At 46.2% G+C, this 25,170-nt stretch overlaps 1 protein-coding gene across 1 annotated transcript in view; it reads right to left on the bottom strand.

Moving 5' to 3' along the window:
* Window positions 1-7,262, bottom strand: part of Notch2 (notch receptor 2) — a 133,379-nt gene extending 126,117 nt beyond the window's left edge. The window contains 1 exon segment of the mRNA NM_024358.2: window positions 7,028-7,262. Within this exon segment, the coding sequence (NP_077334.2) occupies window positions 7,028-7,100 (73 nt within the window). The 5' untranslated portion in view covers window positions 7,101-7,262.
* Window positions 7,263-25,170: the final 17,908 nt, after the last annotated feature.

Genomic DNA, 25,170 nt, shown 5'->3' with positions numbered 1-25,170 from the left:
TTAAATGAAGACGTATTATTAAGGAGACAATATCTGACTCCAATCAAAATATTCTCATCGTGTTTTTGGCCTCACAAAACACACATACTTTCTTCATATGAATAAACATGTCTGAGTGGGAGAGTTACTCTTACCCCAGAAACAGGTTCTGCAACACCACATACCCAACCAGTCTTTGTGTGGCAATGAGTCCACTCTGGCTTGATGTTAGTCCGATATAGTCAAAGAACCCAGAATTACTACTCAGTTGCCAACGACCTATAGAAGGAACTGACTTGGAGACCAGAAATCTCTGCAGGCAGGCCTCCAGGGAACTGGGCTTCAGGCCACTGGAAGACGGACCCCGTCAGCCAAGGTGATACAGTTCCAGACAGCAGAGGACAGTGGAATGACCACCCCCGCAACCACCAGGACCTTGCTTCATCTTTCCTGGTACCACATAAGTGTTTGTGGAGCTGGGAGAACAGGGTTTTGCCAAGACAAGTAAAACAGGGTGAGGGCTATGTCAGCACGATTAATCAGTGCCACCTGCAGCACCGACTCTGGGTGTGTCCACGCCACACACGCCCCATGCCTGTGATGAGAAGGTCTTTCAGCCACTGCCACTGAGAACTGGATCTTCCAAGGAAGGCAGTTTCCACCCTACCATGTCCTGTAGCAAGCCGGCCATGCAGGGCTGAGGACACAGTGCTCTCTCACCACGAACCCACTAACAGCCACCACAACGTCTGCCAATTTTATATTCACACCCCCCATCAGACAAGGAGGTCTTTGTCCTCTCACCAAGTCAAGTTGATTTTTTTCCTATGTTACAACAGAGAAAAGAAAATAGCGGACTGTGCAGAATAGCAGAGAGCCCCCCACCCCCAGGGTAGGGGAGCGGGGGCTGCTGTTCTCTCCTATGTACTTCCCCAGAACCCCACTGCTGTTAGCTACCCAGACTGCAGGAAACTGCTTTCAGAGAGTGAGATAAATGGCTTTCAAACTACACATCGGGTAACTACGTATCTGCCTCATCTTAGTGATGCTATCAGTCCTGGGGGCAAGATCCTAACTTCCACTTTGAGTACCATTCCCACATACCTGGACACTATATTTCCCTGCTCTGCTTGCCCCAAGATGCCAAGGGAAACACCAATTAAGCCTGATGACACACCCAAGGCCCTAACATAGCACCACTCTTTGGGCACACGGTCTTTGGAGGATTCTACACAAATGTCCCTGGGCCCCTTGAACTGCAGGCTAATTCAATGGCTGAGCTGGCACCTTTGGTCTTCCAGCCAGGTGTTGAGGGCCCGGGTCCCTCTTCTAATGCCCTGGAGCCCAGTTCCTGAGAGTCCTGTTGGCAACTTAGCAGTGACTCTGAGTTCTGTGAACACACTGACCAGAAACAGCAATAAAAACCGAACACAACCATTGTTTTGCTCACTCTAGCTCCCACAATCCATCTTACTGTTTTGCTCTTTTGAAGGCCACAATGTTAACTGGCAAACAGGTAATAATCCCTTCAAAAAGGAAAGGGACAGCAAACCTGCTGCTGCTGCCAGAGAACACTGTGCAGCCTGAGCCACCGGAGCCCAAAGGACAGCCTACAAACTTCTAAAGCCACTTCCTTCTTTCCATCAGAGGCCGTAACGTGAAGTGCCACGACGACAGAACAATCCTGGGCCCTTCTCACAGGACGCGCTGTTCAAGGGACCTTCGGTGCTCTCCTTGTCCCTCCATGCACCATGTGAGAATATCCCAACCCACCCCAAGTCAGTATTGCCACCCAAATGGTGGCTTGTTCCTCTAATCACAATGATAAGGAAGCTAAGTTCAAGACCAGCCTGGAATACAGTAAGTTCTGGTCAATCTGGGCTACAGAGTTATAAGAACCTCTCTCAAAAAAATTGGGACAGCCTGAAAGAAGTTGTCTATCTCTCTTCATGCTCCTGTACTCAAGGGAAAAGCTGCCAGCAGCTATGCGTTCACAGGTTAACAAAACAGATATCCTCGGAGGAAGCATCAATCACTGGAGCTAAAGACAGCACTGCCGGTGAAACCTGTGCATTCTGGTTATCTGAATAAGACTAATGGAGGGAGGGAAGGAGGAAGGGAGGGAAGGAGACCATCTTTAAAGACACACATTAGACATATGTCAGTCCTAAAATATACACTTCACAGACTGGCTCTTTAAAAATGCAAGCTAACGTTACTGGCCTTACAGTGGTAGCAGTGATGGCCTCTCTCCAAGCCAGTACTGAGGAACGGGGGGCTATGTTTATGCGTATGTTTGTGTGGATGTAAGTCATATGTGTGTCAGTGCCCATGGAAGCCAGAAATGGGCACCAGACCCTAGAACTGGAGTTACGGGCAATTATGAGTCATCTGATGCAGGTGCTGGGAATTGAACTTGTGTCCTTTGCAAGAACAGCAAGCACTCGCCATCCCTGATCCATCTCTCCAGCACCATCTAGCTTACTTTTTGAGAAATGATCTTTCTCTAAACCAGTAGGGTTCTTGTTCCATCTGGACTGACTGGCTGGTAAACCCAGGGGTCCTCCTGTCTCTGCCCCCAGCTATGGAGTTACAAATGAACACCACCACAGCTGCTTAGGATGTGGGTGCTGGGGTGCTCTACACACTGAGCCATCTCCCCGCCCCTAACTGGACCCTACAAATTCTCAGCCACGACTCTAGATCCACTGAGTCACAGTACCCAGAACAATCATGTGTTCTTTTTGTAAGAGGAGCTAGGGAAACTGCTGGACAAATTCTTTCCTCCTTCATGGATCCATCTGGGCAGGGAGGTATACAGACATAGGGCTAAGGCAGTCCACCTGAACAGCCTTCCCAGACAGAAGAACATAATGCCCTCACAAGTTCCACTCCTCTTATGGACAAGTGGGTGTCCCTTCAGTGAAGGGTACATAACCAGCCCTTTTGACTTCTGTCACCCACACAAAGCTCAGGACTCTGAGGACAAAATCCAGAGATACCAATAATGGCAATCAAGAGTGGAGAAACTTGGTGCATGTAAGAACTAGAGGAGATCAAAGAATGACCGCCTGCCTCTTGACAGGAGACAGAGGTGCACTGCCCCTTTGCCAGGAAGAGATCAGATCTAGCATGGACAGAGAGACACACCAGAGAGCTTTAAAGTCCCTCTCAGCACATACAACAAAGAGGTAAACTTGACCCACAACCTGTGACCACCACACAGGGAGCAGGAGAGGTCAGGTAAGAGTGAATGTCATAGCCTCGGAGGGAGATTCCAAACCCAAAACGACTTTTTCAATAGCACATATGATTAGAAAAGAAGAATGAGAGAGAGAGAGAGAGAGAGAGAGAGAGAGAGAGAACACATCTGGGAAAGAGAAACTTTTGGTTTTTCCCCACTTGTAAGGTAAGCGAAGACTCTTGCAAACAGGCATCCAGGAGGACCACAGTGGCCTACAATGAAAAAGGACTGGAAGTTACTTGTTCAAATGAACATCTTTACAGGGTGCCAGTGAGATGCCAAGGTACCATGCCAAGCCGAGGGTAGAGATGTGGGCTCTGGAACACATACATGCAAAGGCACAATTCTTTCCCCAGAGCACACACTAACAGTAAGTGCTTGAGATGTGTTTCTGTTACATAAATCCATCTGTACACAAGACAGAAGCAGTTTGGACGGTCCATAAGGCCCAGGACCTGAGGCCTTAAAGAAAGGAATTCTAGTCCCAACTCTGTAACCGGCCCTGTGATCGAAGACAAAGTCCATGAGAAAGTGAACTACTAAAACATGGGCTCCCCTGCAAGGTCACCAAATCAATTAATAACAGGGCTGGAGGACACTTCTGGTCTTCCGGCTCCCGGCTTAGTGGCCTGTCCCAAATACTACAGGTGGCCTGGTGCAGAGGAAAGTGCCTGACCAGGGACTTTCTTGGTTTGGAAAGCTAGAGAAGACAGGAGCAGGAGAATCCAGAAAGTTCAGGAGGAGAGGGAACAGATCAATGAGACATCTGGACAGACATCAAGAAAGAAAACAGATATGGACTGTAAATACAGCACAAGAATGCAATTCCCATCCAAATCATGCCTTAGAGGGTACACAACACACACACACACACACACACACACACACACACACACACACACACCTGGAAAAATTTATAAAGGATCCAAAATGTATATGCATGTATGGCATTTGAAGAAGAATCTGTGACAGAGCGGGGGACAGGGTGCAGTGTCACTCACACGTGAAGCCTTTTTAGAAGCAGTTGTGCACAAGAAGGAACCATTCAACTCTGCAGCGTTCACCTTAGCAATTTCCGAATCCCTTGAGAGTCAGAAGGGTTAACTGCTGGAATGGCTGGGTTCAATGTGGAAAGTATTAAAACCTAAAAGGCCAGATCTCATATACCTCCTGAAGGCAGATAAAGTGGAATTGATCTGTGATTGCCCCACCTGATCACTTCGTCAGAGTCTACTGAAAGCCTTTTTTTATTATTATTATTATTATTATTATTATTATTATTATTATTACAGATTCTCAGGCCTCCTGTGTCAGAACACAAGGGTGCTGAGTGTAGGGCCCACAGCAATGGGTCTGCTGCAGCCAGGACATGCAGCTAGCTCTTGGCCTCCACAATGGAAGGGGCAGGGAGGAAGGTCACCAGGAATGGCAGAGTGGGAACTAGATCAATGCAAATTTTGTGGGCAAAATAAAATTTCTGTGGGTGTGATATTTTTAAAATGTATTGTAAGGTTGCTCTCAAGCATCGAAGCATATCCCACTGCACTTAGACATTCTTTAAAGGTCCTGAAATCAGTGACAGCCTGGGTGAGCCAAGGCTGCCCCTCTGGGCAACACAAATCCACAGAGGAGGAAGAAAAGAGATCCCAACAAAATACCGGTATATATTTTTCAAACACCATAAAATGAGAGATTCTGTAACCAATCGCTCCCTCCTCCCTCCAAGAAAGAAAAACGGGAAATAGTTACAGGGTGAATTTCATCTCACCCTAAAGGAAAAAAGCTTGCTCTTTTGTGATAGGGATTCAACTGACAAAGTGTCTAGGTGACAGTAAAACCAGGGAATCACTCCCACTGCAGAGCAAAGAAAAAACAAAAGTAAGGGGTGGTCCAGAGCCGTTCAGAAGCTCACACAGATGGGTTGACAGCTCCTTGCCTTAGGAATCAGTGATGTTCAAATTAACAACTGGCCACAAGCCAAACATGGGAACACTCAAAAGTTAGGGAGGGAGAGTTATAATTGGTACCTTGGCAAAATACCCCCATAATAGATTAGGAAGCTTCCCTGCTAGACCCTGGGAAGATTTAAGATTTGCAACAGCAACGAACTCTTTAATCTCTTTTATGAGAATAGTTTAGCATCTAAAGAACATCTGTCTAAAACCCAAAATACCTAAATTTGAGCCAGCTGGACTAACACTCAACTTGACCCCCAGGGATAGTAAAGGCCAGCAAGAGCAGAAGCAGGGGCATCAGTTGAATGCACTGGGGTTCAACACGTCAGGAAAGCCCATGGACCAGCCTCATCCTGTTTCTGTTGCCAGTGACTGGTGAGTCTCTTTACGGCCCTAGGTATTAGTCCCCAAAGTACTCAGAAAAAAAAAAAAGTTATGCTTTTAATCCTCTTTCATAAGGGAAAGACACAGATCATGAAGACTAAAGTTATTTACTGTGTAAAACAAGTCACGGGGGAACCAAGCACTGTAATCCTCAGAAAAATCACACTAATTATACACCTCTTTACCCTAAATCTACACTTAGGGCTAACAGCTTCATTCAAAGAAAAAGGGTAAGGCAAAATGCCATCGTTGAGTTTTTAGGAAAAGTCTTGGAAACCGTTCATCCTAAACAGGCTCCTTGGTCCACTTCTGACAACCTGCGGACCCAGCAATGTAAGTCATTTGAACTTTTCAAAAAGTATCTGGTTGATGCTGAACAAGCCAGCACTGTTTGCAGGTGATAAATAATCGAGTCCTCAAAGCATCTGGAATTGGCATGTCCGCTGCTTGCTACAATGAACAAAGCCCGGATTTTTCTGAAACTCATCCTTTCTCTGAAAAAGATGTCGTAGGGGTTTTCTGGTAAAAAGCTAACTGTTCTTGAGTTAAAGGAGGACCCTACCAGTTCATCGAACACTGTGTACAAGTCATACTCCCCACTGGAAGCACAAACTTCACCCAGAAAGACCAAACCGCTGCCCCTGTCCTAAAAGAACTTTTCTCAATATCTTTTAAGCGCTACGGGTTTAATATACATTCTTTTAATTAATCCTATTAGCTGGGTAATTTCATCCCCATTTTATTGGTGAGTTAATACAGCAGATTTGAATCCAGGATTACAGAGCTGGGCTCCAAAGTTCTTTCCATACAACATTCCAAAGAAACGTAAGATCTAAAGATGTGGGTGGAATGGGCAAAGTATGATTCGATTTCCTTTCCTGGCTCCCACCGTGTTAGAGAGGGGGCAAGGAATATCCCACCATAACGAGCCTTTCTAAGCAAGCGCTACGAATCAACCACTGTCTCCACTTTTCCTCGCCTGCCCCCGCCCCTGCCCCACCCCCAACGGTGCCAAAAGAGCAGCAAGCTGCTGCCAGGTCGGAGGAGTTGGGGATCGTCACACCACATTCCTGGGGCTGGACGCACACTGGAACCGCAGCCGAGCTCCGCGCCTCGGAAAGAATAACAGCAGTTGAGATTTTCAATCATGTGGCTCAGCACGCTGCCACACCAGTTCCCCCACTGCTGCCTCCACCTCTCCAAGACCTAAGCCCCACGCCCAACTCCTCCTCCGGACAGACCGACCGATCCGGGTGTCAAAAGTTGGGAACGCCGCAAGCCCCCGCCGCCCTCCCAATCATACTCGCACCTCGGCCCGCGAGCTGCTCGCCCGAGACCCCGCTAACGCGGAACCCGAGACGCTACGCGTTGCCAAGACTCGAGGCCCGGACCAGGCAGTTTGGAAGGCGCAGCCCCCGGAGCGCGCAGTGGCAGAGGGATGGTCTCCCGGGCGCCTGGTACTCACCGTGCGCGGGGCCCGCGCCGCACAGCCAGAGCCACAGCAGCGCCCGCAGCGCGGCGGGACGCAGAGCGGGCATCTTCACTGCCGCAGCCAAAGCAGATCCGCATGGGGAGCGGGTCCCGACCAGGAGCCCCGCTCTCGCGTGCTCTACCCTGCCCCCGCGGCTCGCCGAGTCCAGGAGCTGCCGCTACGCCGCCCCGGCACTCCGCGCAGCCAGGCCGCCGCCCGAAGTTTGGCTGAAAGTTTCTGGCTGAGCCGCGCGGCAGAGTGGCCCGCGTGTCCTTCCGCCTCGGCCTCCTCCCACCGCGAGGCTCCGCCCCCGTCGCCGCCGCGTGCCCAGGGGTTTCCCGCAGAAAGAAGCGCCGGTCCGCTGCGCGCGGAGGGATCTGAGCGAACAGCACTTGGTACTCGGCCCGCCCGGCCGCCTGGCCCGCCCGTGAGCTCCGATAAGGGGTTGGCTGAAGCGACCAACATCAAACGCGAGGGTTTGCGCGGATCCTGAACTTGTAAAGAGAGGCAGACCTCATGCCCCACACACCCACACACTCCTTGGCTGATTAGAGAAATGAGGGAGAGCAGACACGGGGCTGTCAACGGAAAGTAGGCGCCAAAGTCCTCTTAAGGGGACATTCCTTGAGATGCTCTGGGCATTTCGTTCATTCATCTATTCATCCATCCATCTTTGGTTCTTTTAGTGAACTTCCTGTAGCAAGATGCTTGGGACCCTGGGATCATCCACTCTAGGGTCTAGGATAATTTAGGGGAGGCTTTCAAAAGACAGGTATCCTGACAACAGAAGCCTGAAACTCTAGTCAAAGTGTAGAAAATGGTAAGAACCAGAATACTCTTTGTAACCTATTAATAGCTGCGAGTTAAGAGTGACCTAAATGCCCCACCCTTGGGGGCTAGGTGAATAATTCGTAATTATAAGTGAGGTGCAATACGACTGAAAATATCACCTTCATATACGTCAACCGTAAAACCAAAATGATGATGAAAACACAAATTGCAGAGCAAGACTCTAAGAATACCATTCACATATAAATGTTTCTAAACAACACAAAACATCTTATGGTTGTTTGTGTACATCGTTTTTAAATGACAGATAAAGCTATAACCCTAACTAGTTCTTTCCAACGTGAGTGTGGACTGTGATCTAGCCTGGGTATAGATGAGTTTGTAGAGTATATGAAACTGGCCACTACAAGGAATTGCATGAACCACACAGGACTATCTATTTCTGTCTTAACTACACTGCGAAATCTTTACCGCCAAAGACCATGGTCGTCACCATCAGTGCCTATCACATAGTAGATGGTGACCTAGAATGCAGAATACAAGTGAATATGGGTGTGAACATTAAAACTGCATTTTGAGAAGTGCTTTAGGATCTGGGGAAATGGCTCAGAGGGTAAGAGGGCTTGCTGTGCAAGCACAAGGACCTGAGTTCAAATCCCCAACACTCACATTAAAAGCCAGGTTTGACTATGCACATGCCTGAAACAATTGTATGGGATGGAGTTAAATGAATCTCTGGGACTAACTAGCTGGTAGCCCAATTTCAGGTTCCATAAGAGAGACACACAAACGCTTCTCAAGGGACTAAGATGAGTGATAGAACAGGATAGCTGATGCCTTCTGAACTCTACACATGTGCATATATACATATACAGCATATATCACTCACATACACCATGTATTATACACACAATACACCATACACGCATATATCATATGCCACATACATATACACATATGTTTGTATTTTGATGCTAATTCTGCTTCCCCAGGAGGGGATGCCTTGGATGAGAAGTGAATCACGTACTCAGGTGACTTCATGTAAACCTTCTCTCCATTTTAACTCATATAACTCTAGTTCTAAGAGTTCTGGCTTCATGGGCACCCACACATATGTGCACAATCCCCATCACACACACACACACACACATACACACACACACACACACACACACACACACACACAATCTTAACCACAAAAAAAAAAAAAAGCCAAGCACAGTAGCGTGTGCTTCTAATCCTGGCACTAGGGAGACAGAGACTAGATGGCCCTTAGAGCTTGTTGGCAACCAATTTAACATAATTGATGAGCTCTAAGCCAATGAGAGACCTTGTCTCAAGAAGTGGATAGCATTCCTGATAATAATACCCAAGTTTAACTTCTGGTCTCTACACACATACACATATATGCATGCATATCCACAGATACATGTATGCCCATGTGTGTGTGTCTATGTGCCCGTGCACTCACGTGTGCACACACGCACATTAAAGAATAGAATTGTTGGAGTGTTAAACTCATTACATGTGTGTTCTAGTAAGCACTAGATAAATAATGTAGAAATATTATAAATGAAAGAAAGAATAAGAAGGGACACATAAAAATCAGTATAACCCAGTCAAGAGTGTTATGAATTCAGCCTGGAATTAAGGAATGTAAAATGAATTGCATATTCTAGCTAGCCCATACAAAAGACACAAAATCCTGGCATTTTATTTATAAGCCGTAAACTTAGATTGAGTAAGTTTGGTGCTATTGTAATTTACACTCCAGCCATATGTCCCTTGTCACTTGCTGTGTTATTCTCACCTGGGTTATTCTCAGGGCCCATTTCTCCTGGCCTTGTGATCATGCTCCATCCAGCCTCAAGATGGCCTTCTCCTCCCCCCTCTTGTCCTTTCTCCTTCCTCTGGTCTCTCCTGGAACCCCTCACTAGATCCTCAAGTCCTGCCTTTGTCTCTGTGTCTGCCTAATCATGGACTCCAGCCTTTAATTAACCAATTAACTTGAAATCGGGGAGCAGGTTTTAAATAGCAAAGCTGGTGTATGTGAGAATTCTCTTGTTTGGGGGCAACCAGATTTTCAGGTACAGAATATAGCATTTGTATACACAGCAGCAGACCAACTACCATCAAGGGAAAGCTTCAGGAAGAGGTCAATAAGTAAACTAAAAATCAGAGGATCAAATGATCAATCGGATGAAAAAATCAGGTGAGCAGGAACTTCTCACACTTAGAGGCTTACGTCTGCTGCCGGGACCTGGACAGGCAGTGTCTGTGAAAGCAGGTAATCAAGAAGATCAGTTTGTGTAACTTCGGAGACAACCTAAACAGAAGCTGTGGGAGCGCTGGGCAGGTGGGCGTGGCTCCTGGGATTAGCAACCGCTTAAATGAGAGTGCAATAGTAACGGCAAGGAATCGGCAATGGCCTCAGTACCTTGGGGCAGAAAGACACCATTCCCAGACAAAGGCTAGCAAAAGGAAGAGAAAGGCAGTCCGATAGAGGAGATAAGTCAGCAAGAAATCAGCATGGCTCCAAGGGGAAACTGTGTTCAGGACTTACAGCAGTTGTCTGCCTTTTGGGAGCTGGGTGAAGCCTGGCTGATTCACAAATGTGGTCTAGCACTCCTGCAATTGGTCTCTCCCCTGGGTGAAGCCTGAGTGTCTCTGCATCTGTTTTCCTTGCTGTCAGGGTGGCTTGTGGCAGCATCTCGAACCCTGAGCCAGAGCCTGAAGATGTGGAAGGCTCCAACCTGCCTGCAAAGCTGAGGCCCAGATAGATATACCGAGCGTTGTAACTAGACTGGGGATCACTCTTCTCCTAAAGACATAGCCCCCATTAAAGCAAATCCTCCCTCTAAGCCAGACTGGTGGGAACACACCAGTCAGAGCAGCCACAAATCCTTGCTGATCCATAGCTTCACTGGCGCAAAGAAATATGGGATCCCACAGACCTTCATCTGAAAACACACTCTGCCTCCAGAACCCTATCACAGTTCAGTCTCTTAGTACAGAAATATGAACAAGGGCTAGCAATGGCTTTGGTTGTACTCAGGACTTAAAATATGCAGATATGCCCTTTTTAATTAAAACCCACACATAAAATTTCCTTCGAAAGTAAGAACCGAAGTCAGTGCTTGCCTGCCATCCAGTTCTGTCCTCTCAGAACCAATAGGTCATAAAACACTCAAGGGCTCCCCTGGAACAGACAGTTGCAGACAGTTGTGACTATCTCGCTTATCTATTTTGTCCTGGTTTCTAGGACATTTATATACAGAGGCACTCAGTAATATACGATAGGGAGGGGTTGTTGTGCTTTGACCTAATTTCGGTTTATTTGGGTTTGGGTTTTCTTCTGAGACAGGCTAGAAGTCAACATGTTATGTCACGGAGGATGACTTTGAACTCCTGATCCTCCTGCCTTCCTCTACCTACTGAGTGCTGGGGTTACAAATGTGCCACCACAACCAGCTAAACACATGTCTTTTCTCTCCTCCAGAAGCCATTGAGCATGTGTGGATTGGTGTGTGTGTGTGTGTGTGTGTGTGTGTGTGTGTGTGTGTGTTAACGTGTTGGAAGGGAAACGAGTTGGGGAACTGTCTTGGAGAATCCCAGGCAGAGTCAGTCAGGTACTTATATCCTGAGGTGGAGTCTCATCAGGGACCAGACCTGAGCTCACCTCCAACACATATCTCACACCATCTATCACAGGAATCTAAAAATGAGGGACTCCATGTTAGTGGAAGCAGAAATTACAAGTGAGATGTCTTTTAATAATGCCTTCTATTTAGAAAGTGCTTTATACTTACCCCAAACACGTTAAGGTGTATTATCTCTCTTGATCCTCAAAGCAGCTGTGGGAAATAAACAGACCAGCCATTACCATCACCATTTCAGAGATTAAAAAAAAGAAGAAGATAAGGTGTCTTGCCCAAGGTTAAATAAGTAATTAATGGCAGAGCTAAGACAAAATCCCTTGGTTTCGACTGTTTACTCAATTTCATTGCATGGTGCACAACAGTATCTTTTGAGGTGCTTCTCAGTGCAGGGACCTGCCTGCAGGCACAGAGCCCCAGCGTAATGCATTGGTGCAGAGTAAGCTGACCCACTGCAACCGAGAAACTTAAACAAGTAAGTCAACCGTTGTATTTATTTTAAAGCCATTTTGAGAGCTTGCACTCCACAGAGCACGTCCTTGACTCTGTGGCAATACAAACATAAATAAACCCCAGGCCCCTCTTGCTCTACGGGGATCACAGACTCACACCACAGCTACAATGGTGATAAGGTGCTGGGCCCTTCGAACACAGAGCACTGAGATTAATTTCAAGGCCGCCTTTATTTTCAAGTCCTCATCCTGAGCAATACGAACCAAGGCAGCCAGCACAATTAACTGAAAACAATTTCAAGACAGGGACCATCTCTAATTTATTTCTTCTTCAGGTTTGTAGCCCCACAGAAATGGATGTCCCCCCAACCTCAACGAAGTTCTCAGTAAAGACCTCACCCTCAGGCCTGTAATCCCAGCATTTGGGAGATTGAGGCAAGGAGGGCTCAAGGTTCAAAGTAAGTTCAATTTTGACACAGACTGTGAGGCAAAACACTGCCTTAAAAACAAACACGGAATGAAACAAAAGCAAAACACTACCCGCTTAAAATGGTCTGTGTAGTTTAGCCTGAGAGATGACAGGAGGCAAGAGTTGACCTCAAGATTCAAATTAGCTGTCAGTCAATACGCTGATCAGACCCCGCTCTGAATACAGACCCAACTGCCCTGCTTTAATGAAGCATGCAAACAATAAAAGCTGCTATAACTTTGGTGTCTTGATGCATTTTTTTCATTTTTACAAGCACCAGTGTCTCAGTCAATATTAAAGAAAAGAAATGTGGAGGTGCCTTTAGGAGGGCCTCTCCCTCAGAGGCATGTGCGAGTGACAAACAGCCCCTTCAAAACTTCACTGGGGATCCTGTGCTGCTCAAGAGGTGAGGAGAGCTAACGTGTTAGCATAGGGACATTTGCCAGAGCATCAGGTGACCTTCAAAATTAACCTCTTAGCATAGGAATGTTTGCCAGAGCACTGCTTGACCCTAAACCTTCTCTTAGGTATTTTATACTGAGAAATATTACACTTCACTTCCTAAGCGGGGACACATACTTCATAAATATAAAATATGAATGTACAGAAACAGCTGACCCGTGTGAAAAGACAGCTCCCCGTTCAAGAGCATCACAAACCCATGACTGTGTCATTGTCAACCCACTCTATCACTGGTTGAGTCTCAGTGCTTTGGTCACTGAGATGGTTATGCCACTCCAAACATTTAGGAAATGTTCACAGATCGCTTCTCGGCCTTTTGGCTAAGATCAAGTGTAGGAAATGTTCACAGAGACAATCCTATCGTCCCTGCCCATATCCTCACATTTTACCTCCATGAGTGGATGAGAAATTCTTGACCACTGAGGTCCAAGCTCTGAGGCAGCTTTCTCCCTCCAGTGTGGACCGTCACTGTTCCGTACATGCGCAGATCCACATCTCCATCTTCTGAAGCAAGCTGGCCATTTATTATGTAGAATTCCAAAGTGATTAATGAAGTATGAGAGCGGAGGGAGACACCAGAAATAATGAAGGGGGATCCCTGTTTATTAAAAAAAAAACGAGCTTTTTAAATCCCCTTCTGAGTGAGTAATTCATCAGGGGATAATTATTGGCTGGCAACAGGTATTTATTTATAATGGAAGCGAACACAGCCTTAACGACGGAGGTGCCTCTGAAAGCACCCTAATTAAAAAGGGAAAGAGTAATTTTATGGGAAAGTACAAATCGTTGGTGAGTACATCTGCTAATGTATGCAAAGAGAAGGGGTGGGGATTGTGGACCCAGATGGGTCTGTGCTGCTGGAGATAACAAGCTTATAAACACGCAAATGGAACTTCTGGTGAAACCGTCTGTGCCCCAGTATTTTTGGCGAAGGTGGGGTGGGTTAGATTTTGGCAGGTGAGGGCTGTTTTGCACTCGAATATCCTGGATATCAGCTTGGTTTTGCCTTGAATCGCTTTGCTCTGGTGGCTACACTGAACTGTGACTCCTCTAATGTTGCTGAGGTCCCTGGTCCAGCCGTGTATAATTCACGCCTGTGTGTGTCTTTCCCTCTCGTAACAGCTGCTGGAGGTTGAAGCAGAAATCAAAATGCAAATGGTGCCAAGACAAAGAATGTTTCTCACGCTAAAATCTATGTCTGAGTCTAGGAAGGCACAACCAGAGTGTAGAAAAACTCTGAGGAAGAGCCACGTCTCTGTGAAAGACAGAGTTCCCTGAAGTGAATTCTATCCTGTCTCTGTTCTGATGACTGTCACTGCCATTTTTGATACTGAAAACAATCGTTGGGAGAATGTCTACTCTTATCACTTTTCATTAATTTGCTTATTTAGTGGTGTGTGTGTGTGTGTGTGTGTGTGTGTGTGTGTGTGTGTGTGTGTGCTGATGTCAAGAGTCCATGTAGGTCCCAGGGATTGAACACAGGTTTTCAGACTGGCAGCAAGTGCCAAGAGCCCATAGAGCCACCTCTGTTGCTCATTTAAAGGAAGAGAAGAAATAGTAGGGTGGATACAGCTGTACTCAGGCAAACCCCGAGTGCTGGAATTAGGAAAACAGGTTTTCAGTTTCAAAAAAAAAGAGGCAACCATGAAGAAGATAGAATTGTTCCTTAGTCATCTACCCTCTTTGGGTTTGGGGGAGAAAAGGGAAGTAAGAAAAGTTGAAGAAAAGAAACACAGAATGCAAGAACAGGAAGGTGAAAGGCTGTTCTGGGGCAGCATGCACCTGCTCAGATGCGGGGAAGTAGCATGAACAGGAGCAAAAGAAGAACCAGCATGGAGTTCCCCCTTGCACATCCCCATTCTCCTCCCAAAGGGGACCACAACAATGTCCCAGCAGTGAGAGAGGCGGGCCTCAAGCCACCTCTCTGAATTCAAAGTATCTGAAATCCAAATTGGACACACACACACACACACACACACACACACACACACACACACACATTGTGAATCTTCATAGAGTTTAGCAATAACAACATTAATGGCACAGGCAGCCAATGTCAATGCAGTACCTACACTTGTCGAGTGTCACACCAAGTGCTTTGGCTGGTTGTCATGTATAATTCTCCAACCAGCTTACAAGTATGTACTGTTCTCACTTTATAGAGAATAGCCAAAGATCCTCAGGCTTCTACATGACACAGAGGTTTAATCCAAGGGTCATCCAAATGGCAGCAAGTCTCTGCCTTAGAAAGCCAAAGTCACGTATCTTAGTCTGTGTTCTATTGCATCATAACCATAGCCACTCACCGCCCTGACCAGAGGACCCATTTGAGCCCTAAGTATGTTGTCTTTCACTTATCTAAAGTCAGGTCTCCTAAGGGCATTGTGAGACCACAGACCTCTGTGCTCCACTAAAGCATGGCAGCTAAATTTCTGTTCATCCGCCTGAAATGCTAAAGCAAGGCATGGCCACCTTCCCCACTGCGTCTGCCACAGGGGAGCCCAGACTGCAGTGATTGGTTACCTGCTACGGCTTTTAATTTTAAAATAGTCTCTTCCAATGTTCTCTACCTAAAAGGAGATAAATCCAGTAAAGAATCAATTCTATCTTTGCCATAACAAATTATAAACATAAAAATATCTGTTTTAAATTTTTCCATAGTAATATTACCACTGATAGTTTGGGGGCACTTATTCAGTTGTTCTTCCCAGGCACCCCCTGTGTGTGTGTGCATGTGTGAATGTGTGTGGGAGGATGTTGTAGGGGTGTGTGCATTCATGTGTTTGTGCATCCATCAAAATGATGCCAAGCGTTGGCAAGCTTTGGCTACTTCCTGGGTTCTCTTTCTTCCACCCTTCTCCCCCATTTTCTTCTACCCTTTCAATCCCCTAACACTAGATAGGAGAGAAAAAGGATAGAGGAGAAAGGGTATATTATCATAAGACTACTTCCTGTTGATTAGGGGTGTAGAGTTCCTTGGAGGCAAGTTTGGTCTTTACCATCAGGATATCTAATTTTTTCTTGCTTCTTCTTTGTGCACAACTTCCTAACAAATCACTACCAACAGCAACCAACCCACCATCAACAGCCTACCCCACCTCTGAAGGTCCTACCATTTATATACCCATAACTCCAAGTGTCTCACAATCACAGAAACTATCTGCTACTGGCCAAACACACACCCCTACATGAAGTAAATCAGAGTTGGATGTTTTGGACTATCTGAAGCATCCCCATATTCCATGCCTGGGATTAAAACAAAAACAGTCTTATGACACTTCTGTGTGTTTTAAAGAAACCAAAATTCTCACTACAGTCAAGTGTGTTCCTCAGTTTACTCCCCACCTTACTTTTTGAGACACAGCCTCTCTCTGAACCCAGAGTTTACCGACTCAAATAGACTAGCTGGTCAAAACCCCAAGACTCCCCCTACCAGCACAGGATAATAGGCAAACACAGCCACTTCACACAGCTCTTCACCTGGGGGACCGGAGATACAAACTCAGACATTCATGCTTGTACAACAAGTACTTTATCAACTGAGTCACCTCTGCAGGTGACTCATGTGTGCATTTCAATGACAATCCAGACACCTTCCTAGTCTTTATCTTGCCTCCCCAGGTAAACCCATAGATTCTGTTTTCCCTTGTGGCTACATAAATATCATATGCAACATGTTATTGTCTACAAAATATTCCTGTGTTAGTTGACACATGAATGTCAAATACTTTCTCCATGGTTTAAGATCAGTATTCAGAAGTTGTCTACCTTACTGAAGGGACAATCTCCACGAAACAGTGCCTGTCAAGGTCAGCAGGCTAAGGCAGTGGGCTCTTCCTCACCTCAAATTAGTGAGATGAGAATGCCCAGCACAAGGATTCTTGGCCTTTTGGCTAAGATCAAGTGTGGAGATTGCCCTGCACTCTCCACTCCACGGGGTAGATGGGCCTTTCCATGCTGCTCTTTCCTTCTTTCTGTTCCTTGTCTCTTCACAACAAAAGGCTTCACTTCCTACTTCATCAAAGGCATGTCCCAACACAACCATCACCTCTTCTGTAGTCTTCTCTAGCCCTCAAATCTGTGCTAGCCGGCCATCTAAGGATGCCCTAACCTCTTGCCTCATCTCCCCTCAGCCTTGAACTACACTCAACCCAACTCTCTTTATTTTTATTTATTTATTTATTTTGATTTTTTTTTTGAGACAGATTTTCTCAGTGTAACAGCCCTGGCTGTCCTAGAACTCACTTTGTAGACATATTGACCTTGGACTCACTGATCTGTCTGCCTATGCTTCCCAAATGTTGGAATTAAAGGCATGCGACACTACCACCTGACTCAACCCAACCTTCTTAAAGGGGCAGTTTATTCCTTGATAATGCCCAACCCATGATAGCTTCACTCTCCTACATGTAGCAAGTATCTATCATGTAAAAGTAATTTTGAAATAGAGATGGACAAAGCAGTTTCTGTTCCTGAGAAGCTTCTAGTTACTTGGGAGGATGGGTAGTACATCAAAAACAATCCAACAAAATTAAAAGAGGTATCATAATGGGAATGTATGGAAAACAAGATCCAAAGGAACTTGCATGGAGTCCTGTAGCGGTGGCATCAAACAAAGATTTTGGTGTTTATGGTATACTGAGTCAGTGGGTATCTAATTAAAAAGGGAAAGACTTGTTAGGTGATAGTTTCCTCTGAGATTGAAACATTCCATCTTCAGGGAAGCCCACTAAGGAGAAAGGTAAACAAAATAGCTCCAGGAAGCTCCTGAAACTGACCAGATTCACTAGGCCCCTCCCTGACAGAGTGAACAATAAAAACTGAGAATCCAGTCTAAGATAGCAAAGTCAAGCTTCAAAGAAGACTCTCAGACCAGACCATCTGCCAAGAAGAAACAGAAATCAGCTGAGCTGCCTAAGTGAGTAAGTTTGGATCAACTGAGGTACTTGAAAAGGACACTGTCCAACCTGTTGAGCTTCTTGTAGGCTGTGCTGTGTGCTCCAGGTTCCCAGTTTTTTGAACTGTCTTAGTGATACAGCTGTCTTTGAGTCATTCATGTTCCCATAAGTAAACCCTTGTCCATATTTCTGTAAGTAACCCCAATAAAACTCAATGATTCCCCAAGTTTTACTTTGGCTGTATCTGTACTTTGGAATGTTATGGGTTCTCTATCGGGAGTGAGTAGAGATGTGTGTTGTGTCTCATAGAAGCAGATACCAAAGGCCTTGGTCTTAAGAACTGGATCCTTCCTAAAGAATGCAAAGAGAAGGGATTCAGATTTACTTAGACCAGTGGTCCTCAACTTTCAGTATACATCAGCACTACCAGAAGGTGTATGAGAACATCAAGTCACAGTTCTTGGTGACCCAGGTAATTTGCAGTTCATCTAGATTGGGATGTGATGGGAGGCACGAGGGCTCCTCATCTAGAACCTTTAGTTATCTCCATTTTGTTGAAATTGTTTGGATGAAAATACAACAGATTCTCCACCCTTACCCCTCTTGATTTGTTTACAGCATTACAACTTAACAGCACCAACAACCTCACTGAGCCTAGTAGTCCCTGGGTGCCAGTCTCACATTTGGTTAATTTACTGATACACTAATCCCACAAGACTTCCCAAAACACAAGTGTACTTTATGACTCCGAACTTAAAATCCACCACCCTCCACATTCATATCCCAACACCATGGACTGGCAGAGCAGCCCCTTGACCTCCAATCATGCTCATTCCTTTCTTGCTGCTGTCCTATAGCACACAAACTGTGTCCTGGTGCCATCCATCATGTTACCAGGAACTCCCAAGACAGGCTGTGAACTTAGATTCTCCTGACCTCTACATATATACTTTCTTCGCCCAAAATGCCTTTCTTCCTTCCTCTCCCTGCCTTTCATCCCCTCACCTGTGGAATCCTGGCTCAAGGTCTAGTTTAACTTCTTGTGAAGCATTCCTTAGCCTCATGGCTCCCTTCCTGAGCTCCTCCATAGCTGGCCTTTACATACTACATTTCACCTAACAACAGTACGGATATGCTGAGATTTACATAAGTCTAGTCTCTTTTGCCACCTCATAGACACCCAACTCCCTGACTAAAAGGTGGAGACACAGCCTCTCTTTTGCTTCATATGACTCTCTCTTTCTTTGATGACACAGTGGCTTGTCAACTCTGTGAACTGAGCAGTTGATTATGCATCTCGATTTCTTGCTTTGGCAAAATACTTGCAGGGACAGTTACCCAGGGCTAAGGAACAACATGTGTGGAGAGTGGATGGAAAAGACTTTGGTAGCCTGGCTTGGTGCACACACTGCAGCAGGCAGCCATCATATTCCACCACTGAAGGAGTGCCAGGAAAGTCTCTGCCTAGAGGAAAAACAGATTCTGTCTACTGCCCTTTTCCTTAACTCTCCCTCTCTCTCTCACCTCCCTCCCTGCCCTACCCATGCTTCTGTTGACTTCTGTATTGGCCGGATACTACAGAGACCAAAGGAACTTGAGTTACCGTGTGGCTGGCTGGAGTTCTCTCTGGTGAACCTGTGAGGTTAGAAAACATGGCTAGCCAATGAGCTCACCTCATGTTTTCTGACTTTCCTGCAGAGCAGCCATTCATAGATGTTTCAAATACATAATCTCATTGTGTTCTTTCAGAACGATATCTTTACTTTCAATAAAAGACATGGGGACTTAAAGAAGGTAAATGATTTATTCAAGGACTAAGGCTAACATAAAGTAGAGGTGAAGCTTGGACTTACAGACTTATACTGCAATGATTCTACAGCTTGTCTGCTTTCTATCACTCAAGACATCTTGGAGAACTAGGAAGACTGAAAATGGCAACATCAGCCAATGTGTCACCAAGGATTAAAAGCCACATGTCCCGTTTGCCAGGGCAGCCCACAAGTACCCACTTTATTGAATTGGATAGATATGTTTAATGTTGTAAGAATCTATAAGACTTTAAAAGGATATTAAAATGTACAAATGACCTGGAATTGAAAGAACTGTCTAATGGCTCCCCACCTATCCTTGTCTCTACGTCCCGTAGTCATGGCCCCTCTGAGTTGGATAGAGATAAATCTGTGAACCCTAAAGTCAAATATCCATACCTCATTTGCACCTTACTTAAGAATAATGCTTTTAAAATCCTCCCTCTTCCTCACCCTCTCTCAAGTGTGCCAAGTATGAGCAGGAAAGAAGAATAAAGCTCTATCTACATTTCCAACTACTTTAGCAAGATATAAATGCTGTTGATATCTAAAGCGACGTCAGATCCCCTAAAAGAACTATTTTTTTTCCCAAATCAACCTGGCATGGCACCTAAACGTAGATCTCCTTGAGTATTTCTTTGCTCTGCTTCTAGCCTGGGCACTATGAGCACACAGAACTGAAGATAGCATCCGTCCTAGAGTTCAGCACACAAGAGTGGGTGATAAAGTCAACATAAAACTGAAAGCAAGCAAGATCTACCGTGGATAAGCCGCCCAGACTTGGCTGCGGGCTCTAAGTGGACACTGCGGCTCATTCATCTTCCCTCTTTAGCTTTGTGCCTAACATCGCCCCGACTTCAACACTCAGACTAGGAGAGAAAGAAACGACAGGAGTCAAGTATCAAAGATGAGCCCATCCCGTGTGCGATTGATGAACAGACATGCAAGGATTCCAAAGTCAAAGAAGTCACAGGCTGGAGGAACTAGTAGACAAACGACTGTTGGGCTCAGGCTCTCTTGTCTATTATGTTGCCCTGGCCTCAGCTAAGGAACTTCTAGCGTCTATCATTCAAAGGTAGCACATTCCCCTCGGATTATTCCCTCTTCTATAATTTTCTTGCCTCTGGTTTCAGAAGTAGGTTAAGGATGTTCAGGTTTCCCTCAAGCGTGGTAATGAGTTAGTCACAAGAGGACTGCATCATTTAAATTGCCCAACCCGTTGAAAGGATGCCACGAAAGAAGCTTCCACAAACACAATCTGGGCACTGTTTTTCTTGTCTCGGGTTGCAAAACGTGGGGGAGGAGTTAGCTGCAGGTGTGTAATCAGCATAAAAGCTGCTGAAGCAGAAGAGGAAAGTAGGCAGCTGCCTGGACCCAAATGGAGCTGTGATGGTTTCATGCTGCCCAATACCTGGGAGCCTGAAGCACCGGATTGTCAAACAGCAGAAGAGTTAAGACTGCTAAACCAAAAGAAAGAAGGGGGGAGGGGGAGGGGGAGGAGGAGGAGGGGGAGGAGGAGGAGGAGGGGGAGGAGGAGGAAGAGGAACAGGAGGAAGAGGAGGAAGGAGAAGAGGAGGAAGAGGAGGAAGAAGAGGAGGGGGAGGGGGAGGGGAGGAGGAGGGGGAGGAGGAGGAGGAGGAGAGGGGAGGAGGAGGAGGAGGAGGGGGAGGAGGGGGAGGTGGAGGAGGAGGAGGAGGGGGAGGGGGAGGAGGAGGAAGAAGAGGAGGAGGAGGGGGAGGTGGGAGGAGGAGGGGGAGGGGGAGGAGGAGGGGGAGGTGGGAGGAGGAGGAGGGGGAGGGGGAGGAGGGGGAGGAGGGGGAGGAGGAGGGGGAGGGGGAGGAAGAAGAAGAGGAGAAGACACTGGTACTCTTTCTGCAGGAAACAAACATTGAGGCTAAACTAAGAGGCAGCTAGCTAATTGCACCTAAGTGCTCACAGCTGCTTTAGAATCTCTCCAGAGCTGCTTTTCATCCATCTAGGACAAAATGGCTGCCCCCTTTCCGCCTAAAGTGCTCTCCCATGCTCTTCTTGTAGCTTGAACCGCACCCTCCTCACTTACCCAGTATCCATCATCTTTTCTTTATAGTTCCTCTTAGGAACTTTTTAGATTTATTTTTCTCTGATCCATGAAATTTTAATACTACTTTGGGGAGTTTGATTTTGGACATCAATGGTACTGGGCTAAGGATTGCCCAGAAATTGGGTAACACACTGAATTAGAGTGTGTCTGCATTTCAGGAACACTACAATGACTTTGGTGCTCTCGGATTGCACCCACCACATCATAAAGCCAGCAAAGACTCCAGTAAAACACGCAGGTGGGGGAAGGGTGAGTGTTCTCTTCTGGAGCTGGGACACGTGTCTTCCCACACCGTAGTGGGCAGTGTTCCCTGTTCTCGGACCTCTGAAGCACACTGGAGTATAGGATCAGCTTTCCATCGGTGTATTAGCTGGTGGTCTATGTGAATTCACGTGTACATGAACTTTATATAAATTTTCAATTATTTTATTCCTCAGGAACCATCCTCACTCCTGTGGGGAATACCTCACATAGCTGATATCTGTAGTCTATGGTACTACATGTGCAAATGATAGAAACATATGATAGGCAAAGTTCTTTGAGGCAAAAATCCAAGAGAATGGCAGCTATAGGAGTTTGTGTGGGTAAGGCTGTGAGGGTCGTGACAGACAGCTTAGCCAGGCAGAGCATAGGTTAAATATGAGGCTGAAGACAGCGTTAATGAAAGATAGAAGAAACAAGTTCAAGGCTGGCAGGGGAGAACATTCATCCTTTGGAGCAGAGAACGATCTCACCCCATCCTAAAAACGTCCCGCAGAAGAGAATTGCTCTTAATTCTGAAGCTAGGCTCTAGTATGTTGTTTTTGATGCTAAGGAGTACGGCAGCCAGACTGTGCTCCGTAACTAAAGTCTCAGCTTATCAAAGGGGGTCTCACCAAGAGCTGTTCCTACCTCCCAGTACTTTGAGCCCCTCTGTATCTCACAAAAGAACCAAACCTTCCACCCCAACATAGAGGTGACTCCGGTCAGCATCACCAGGCACTCAAGCACCATGACCCCCTGTGAACTTGGTTTTCCTTTTATTTGAGTAATATATTCAAAACCAGAAGTAGACCCAAGGATCAGAGGGAGCCTTCCCAAAGCTATGCTTCCTGCAACCCTAGGATTGCTTTCTGGTCAGATCCAGGGGCCTTTCTTGTTAACTGCCTAATTCTAGAGCTTGGTGGTGGGTTTGGACCCATTCGCTCTCTGGTCATCGAGTAACTACTAACTCCAGCCAGCACCGCTCTGTGTTCTAGAGTCTTCTTTTTTTTTTTTTTTTTTTTTTGGTTCTTTTTTTCGGAGCTGGGGACCGAACCCAGGGCCTTGCGCTTCCTAGGTAAGCGCTCTACCACTGAGCTAAATCCCCAGCCCCTAGAGTCTTCTAAACTCTCTGCAAGTGTCTCCTCCGTCTCTCCCTTCCTCCTTGCTGGTCACTGAAGGTGCCCTTATGATCTTTGGCTCTTTTTTTTTTTCTGTTGCCCTCCATGCTCCTCTGTGTATAAGCACAGTGTCATTTACTAAACAATGCTGAGCGCTTGGCTTGTCTTAAACAAGCAGGAACAGATACAATGTAGCAAAGCAAAACTCAATGGAAAGCATGTAATGTAGACATATATGTGATGCCTTTGTGACTCAAAGGAGAAAGTCATCGATTCTGCCGTGAGGAGATTGCAAAGGGTCTGTAAGAGGGAAAGAGCTTCATCACTAGTTCTTATTTATTTGTTTGTTTATTTATTTACTTACTTAGAGACAGGGACTTACTATTTAGCCCTGGTTGACCTGAAACTCCCTCTGTAGACCAGGCTGGCCTTAAACTCACAGAGATCCACCTGCTTCTGCCACCTTCATGCTTCATTAAAGGCCTGCACTAAAGCTATTACAGCTTCAGTCATTAACTAAATCTTCATGCCAAAGTAACACCAAAATGAATCATCCCGGTGCCTGGCACTTTGACTTCTGACAAATAAAATTAGCTCGCCCTTCGTGTATGTTGTAATAAACTAGGTAGGGCAGGGGGGATGAAGACAAATAAGCTGTACCTCAGGAAGCCAGAGCAGTCTAGAAACAGGATCTGCTTTCAAGGCAAGTGCCCATGGCAAGCGGACCGTGATGGCACACATGTGACCGGCTTCGAGGAGGCACAGCCAGAGAGCTTGCTGCCGAAGCAGTCCAGTTGAGGCTTCAGAGCCCTTGGGGTTGGATGTTTAGGGAATGGTTTTCCAAACAAGTCTCCACCCTAAATCTGTAAATGTAAGGTCACTGGGCCCTGGGGACTCTTCAGATGTGACAAATCCAAGGCAGATTGGAAGCTTAGACTATTTATGTGGGCCTGATGGGGTCTTTTGTTTTTGTTTTTGTTTTTTAAAAGAGGCAGGAATGAGAGGGGAAGAGCCGTGGGGTTATACAACTATTTAGAAAAAGGCAGAGTTGGGGCAGTCTCTCACTAAAACAGGGAAATGGTGAGCAGCAGATTTTCTGCATGAGTTCTGGAGGATGAGTGGTTTCGCTGAGGCCTGGACTTCAACCCAGTCAGTCTCCTTTTCCTGCTTCTAATCGCCAAAGAACAAGATGCTTGACTACTTTCTAGCCACCAAGACTGTATTAATCCACAATAGCAGAAATAGAAATCTCATAGAGGTGGCCAGGCCAGCCAGATGTGAGAGGGAAGGGCACCGTGGGCACAAAGAATGGCAGACGCCAGGGCACAGAGGCCTGGGGTAGCGTGCCACATCCCCGGGGTGATTTCAGAATACTAGGGTGTTGCCAAGGTCAAGGGTCAGCAAGCAAAGAGTAAACAAGGAGACTGTAAACAAACTTTTGACCATACAGGAGCTGTGCAACAAGCTGCCATGAACGGCCATAGGTGCAGCTAAGACGTTGTTTCAGCTTAGAAGTGAAACTGAGAGCTGTTTTACGGTCTCGAACAGAAAAGTAAGGTACTAGACCTTCAATTTTGAAAGAAAGAGAATGGGGAAGAGCCCGGGGTGGGGTGACTATTTAGGAAGTAGTTGCAAAAGTCCTGTGCAAGGGCCACAGTGTGAGCAAAGAAAAAGTCAGAATAATGAGACTTAGGGCCCAGAGAGTGACAGAATACTGGGGACAAGGAAAAAGAAAAGAGTCCAGGGTGACCCAAGATTTCTGGTCGGGCTTTTGGATGACTTTGCTGTCTAACTAACTGAATGGAGGAAAGAGGAGATTCCACCAAATGCATCCCAGATCCATTTGTTTGCTTGTTTGTGACAAGGACCTTGCTGCGTAGTTTAGGTTGGCCTAGAACTTATGCTCGCCCTCTATGGGGCTCCCAAGTGCAGGAATTATAAGTGAACACCAGTATTCTCAACTCCAGGCTCGCAACCTCCATTTCTACATTCACTGAGACAGTAAGCTCCCTGGCCTGTTAACATCTCCTAGGCTTTCCAAAGTCTCAGCTTTGCCACCCTCACTGCAGTCCCTGCCTTGTCGTTAGAACAGCTCACTCAATGCCCACAGATATTGTTTAGCACTTACAGCTTGGGAGACGCTAGTGACTCCCAAGAATGAA

This window comes from Rattus norvegicus, chromosome 2 (genome assembly GCF_021556685.1).
Source record: "Rattus norvegicus strain SHRSP/BbbUtx chromosome 2, alternate assembly SHRSP_T2T, whole genome shotgun sequence".
Lineage (NCBI taxonomy): Eukaryota > Metazoa > Chordata > Mammalia > Rodentia > Muridae > Rattus > Rattus norvegicus.
This window is presented reverse-complemented; position numbering and strand designations above follow the sequence as displayed.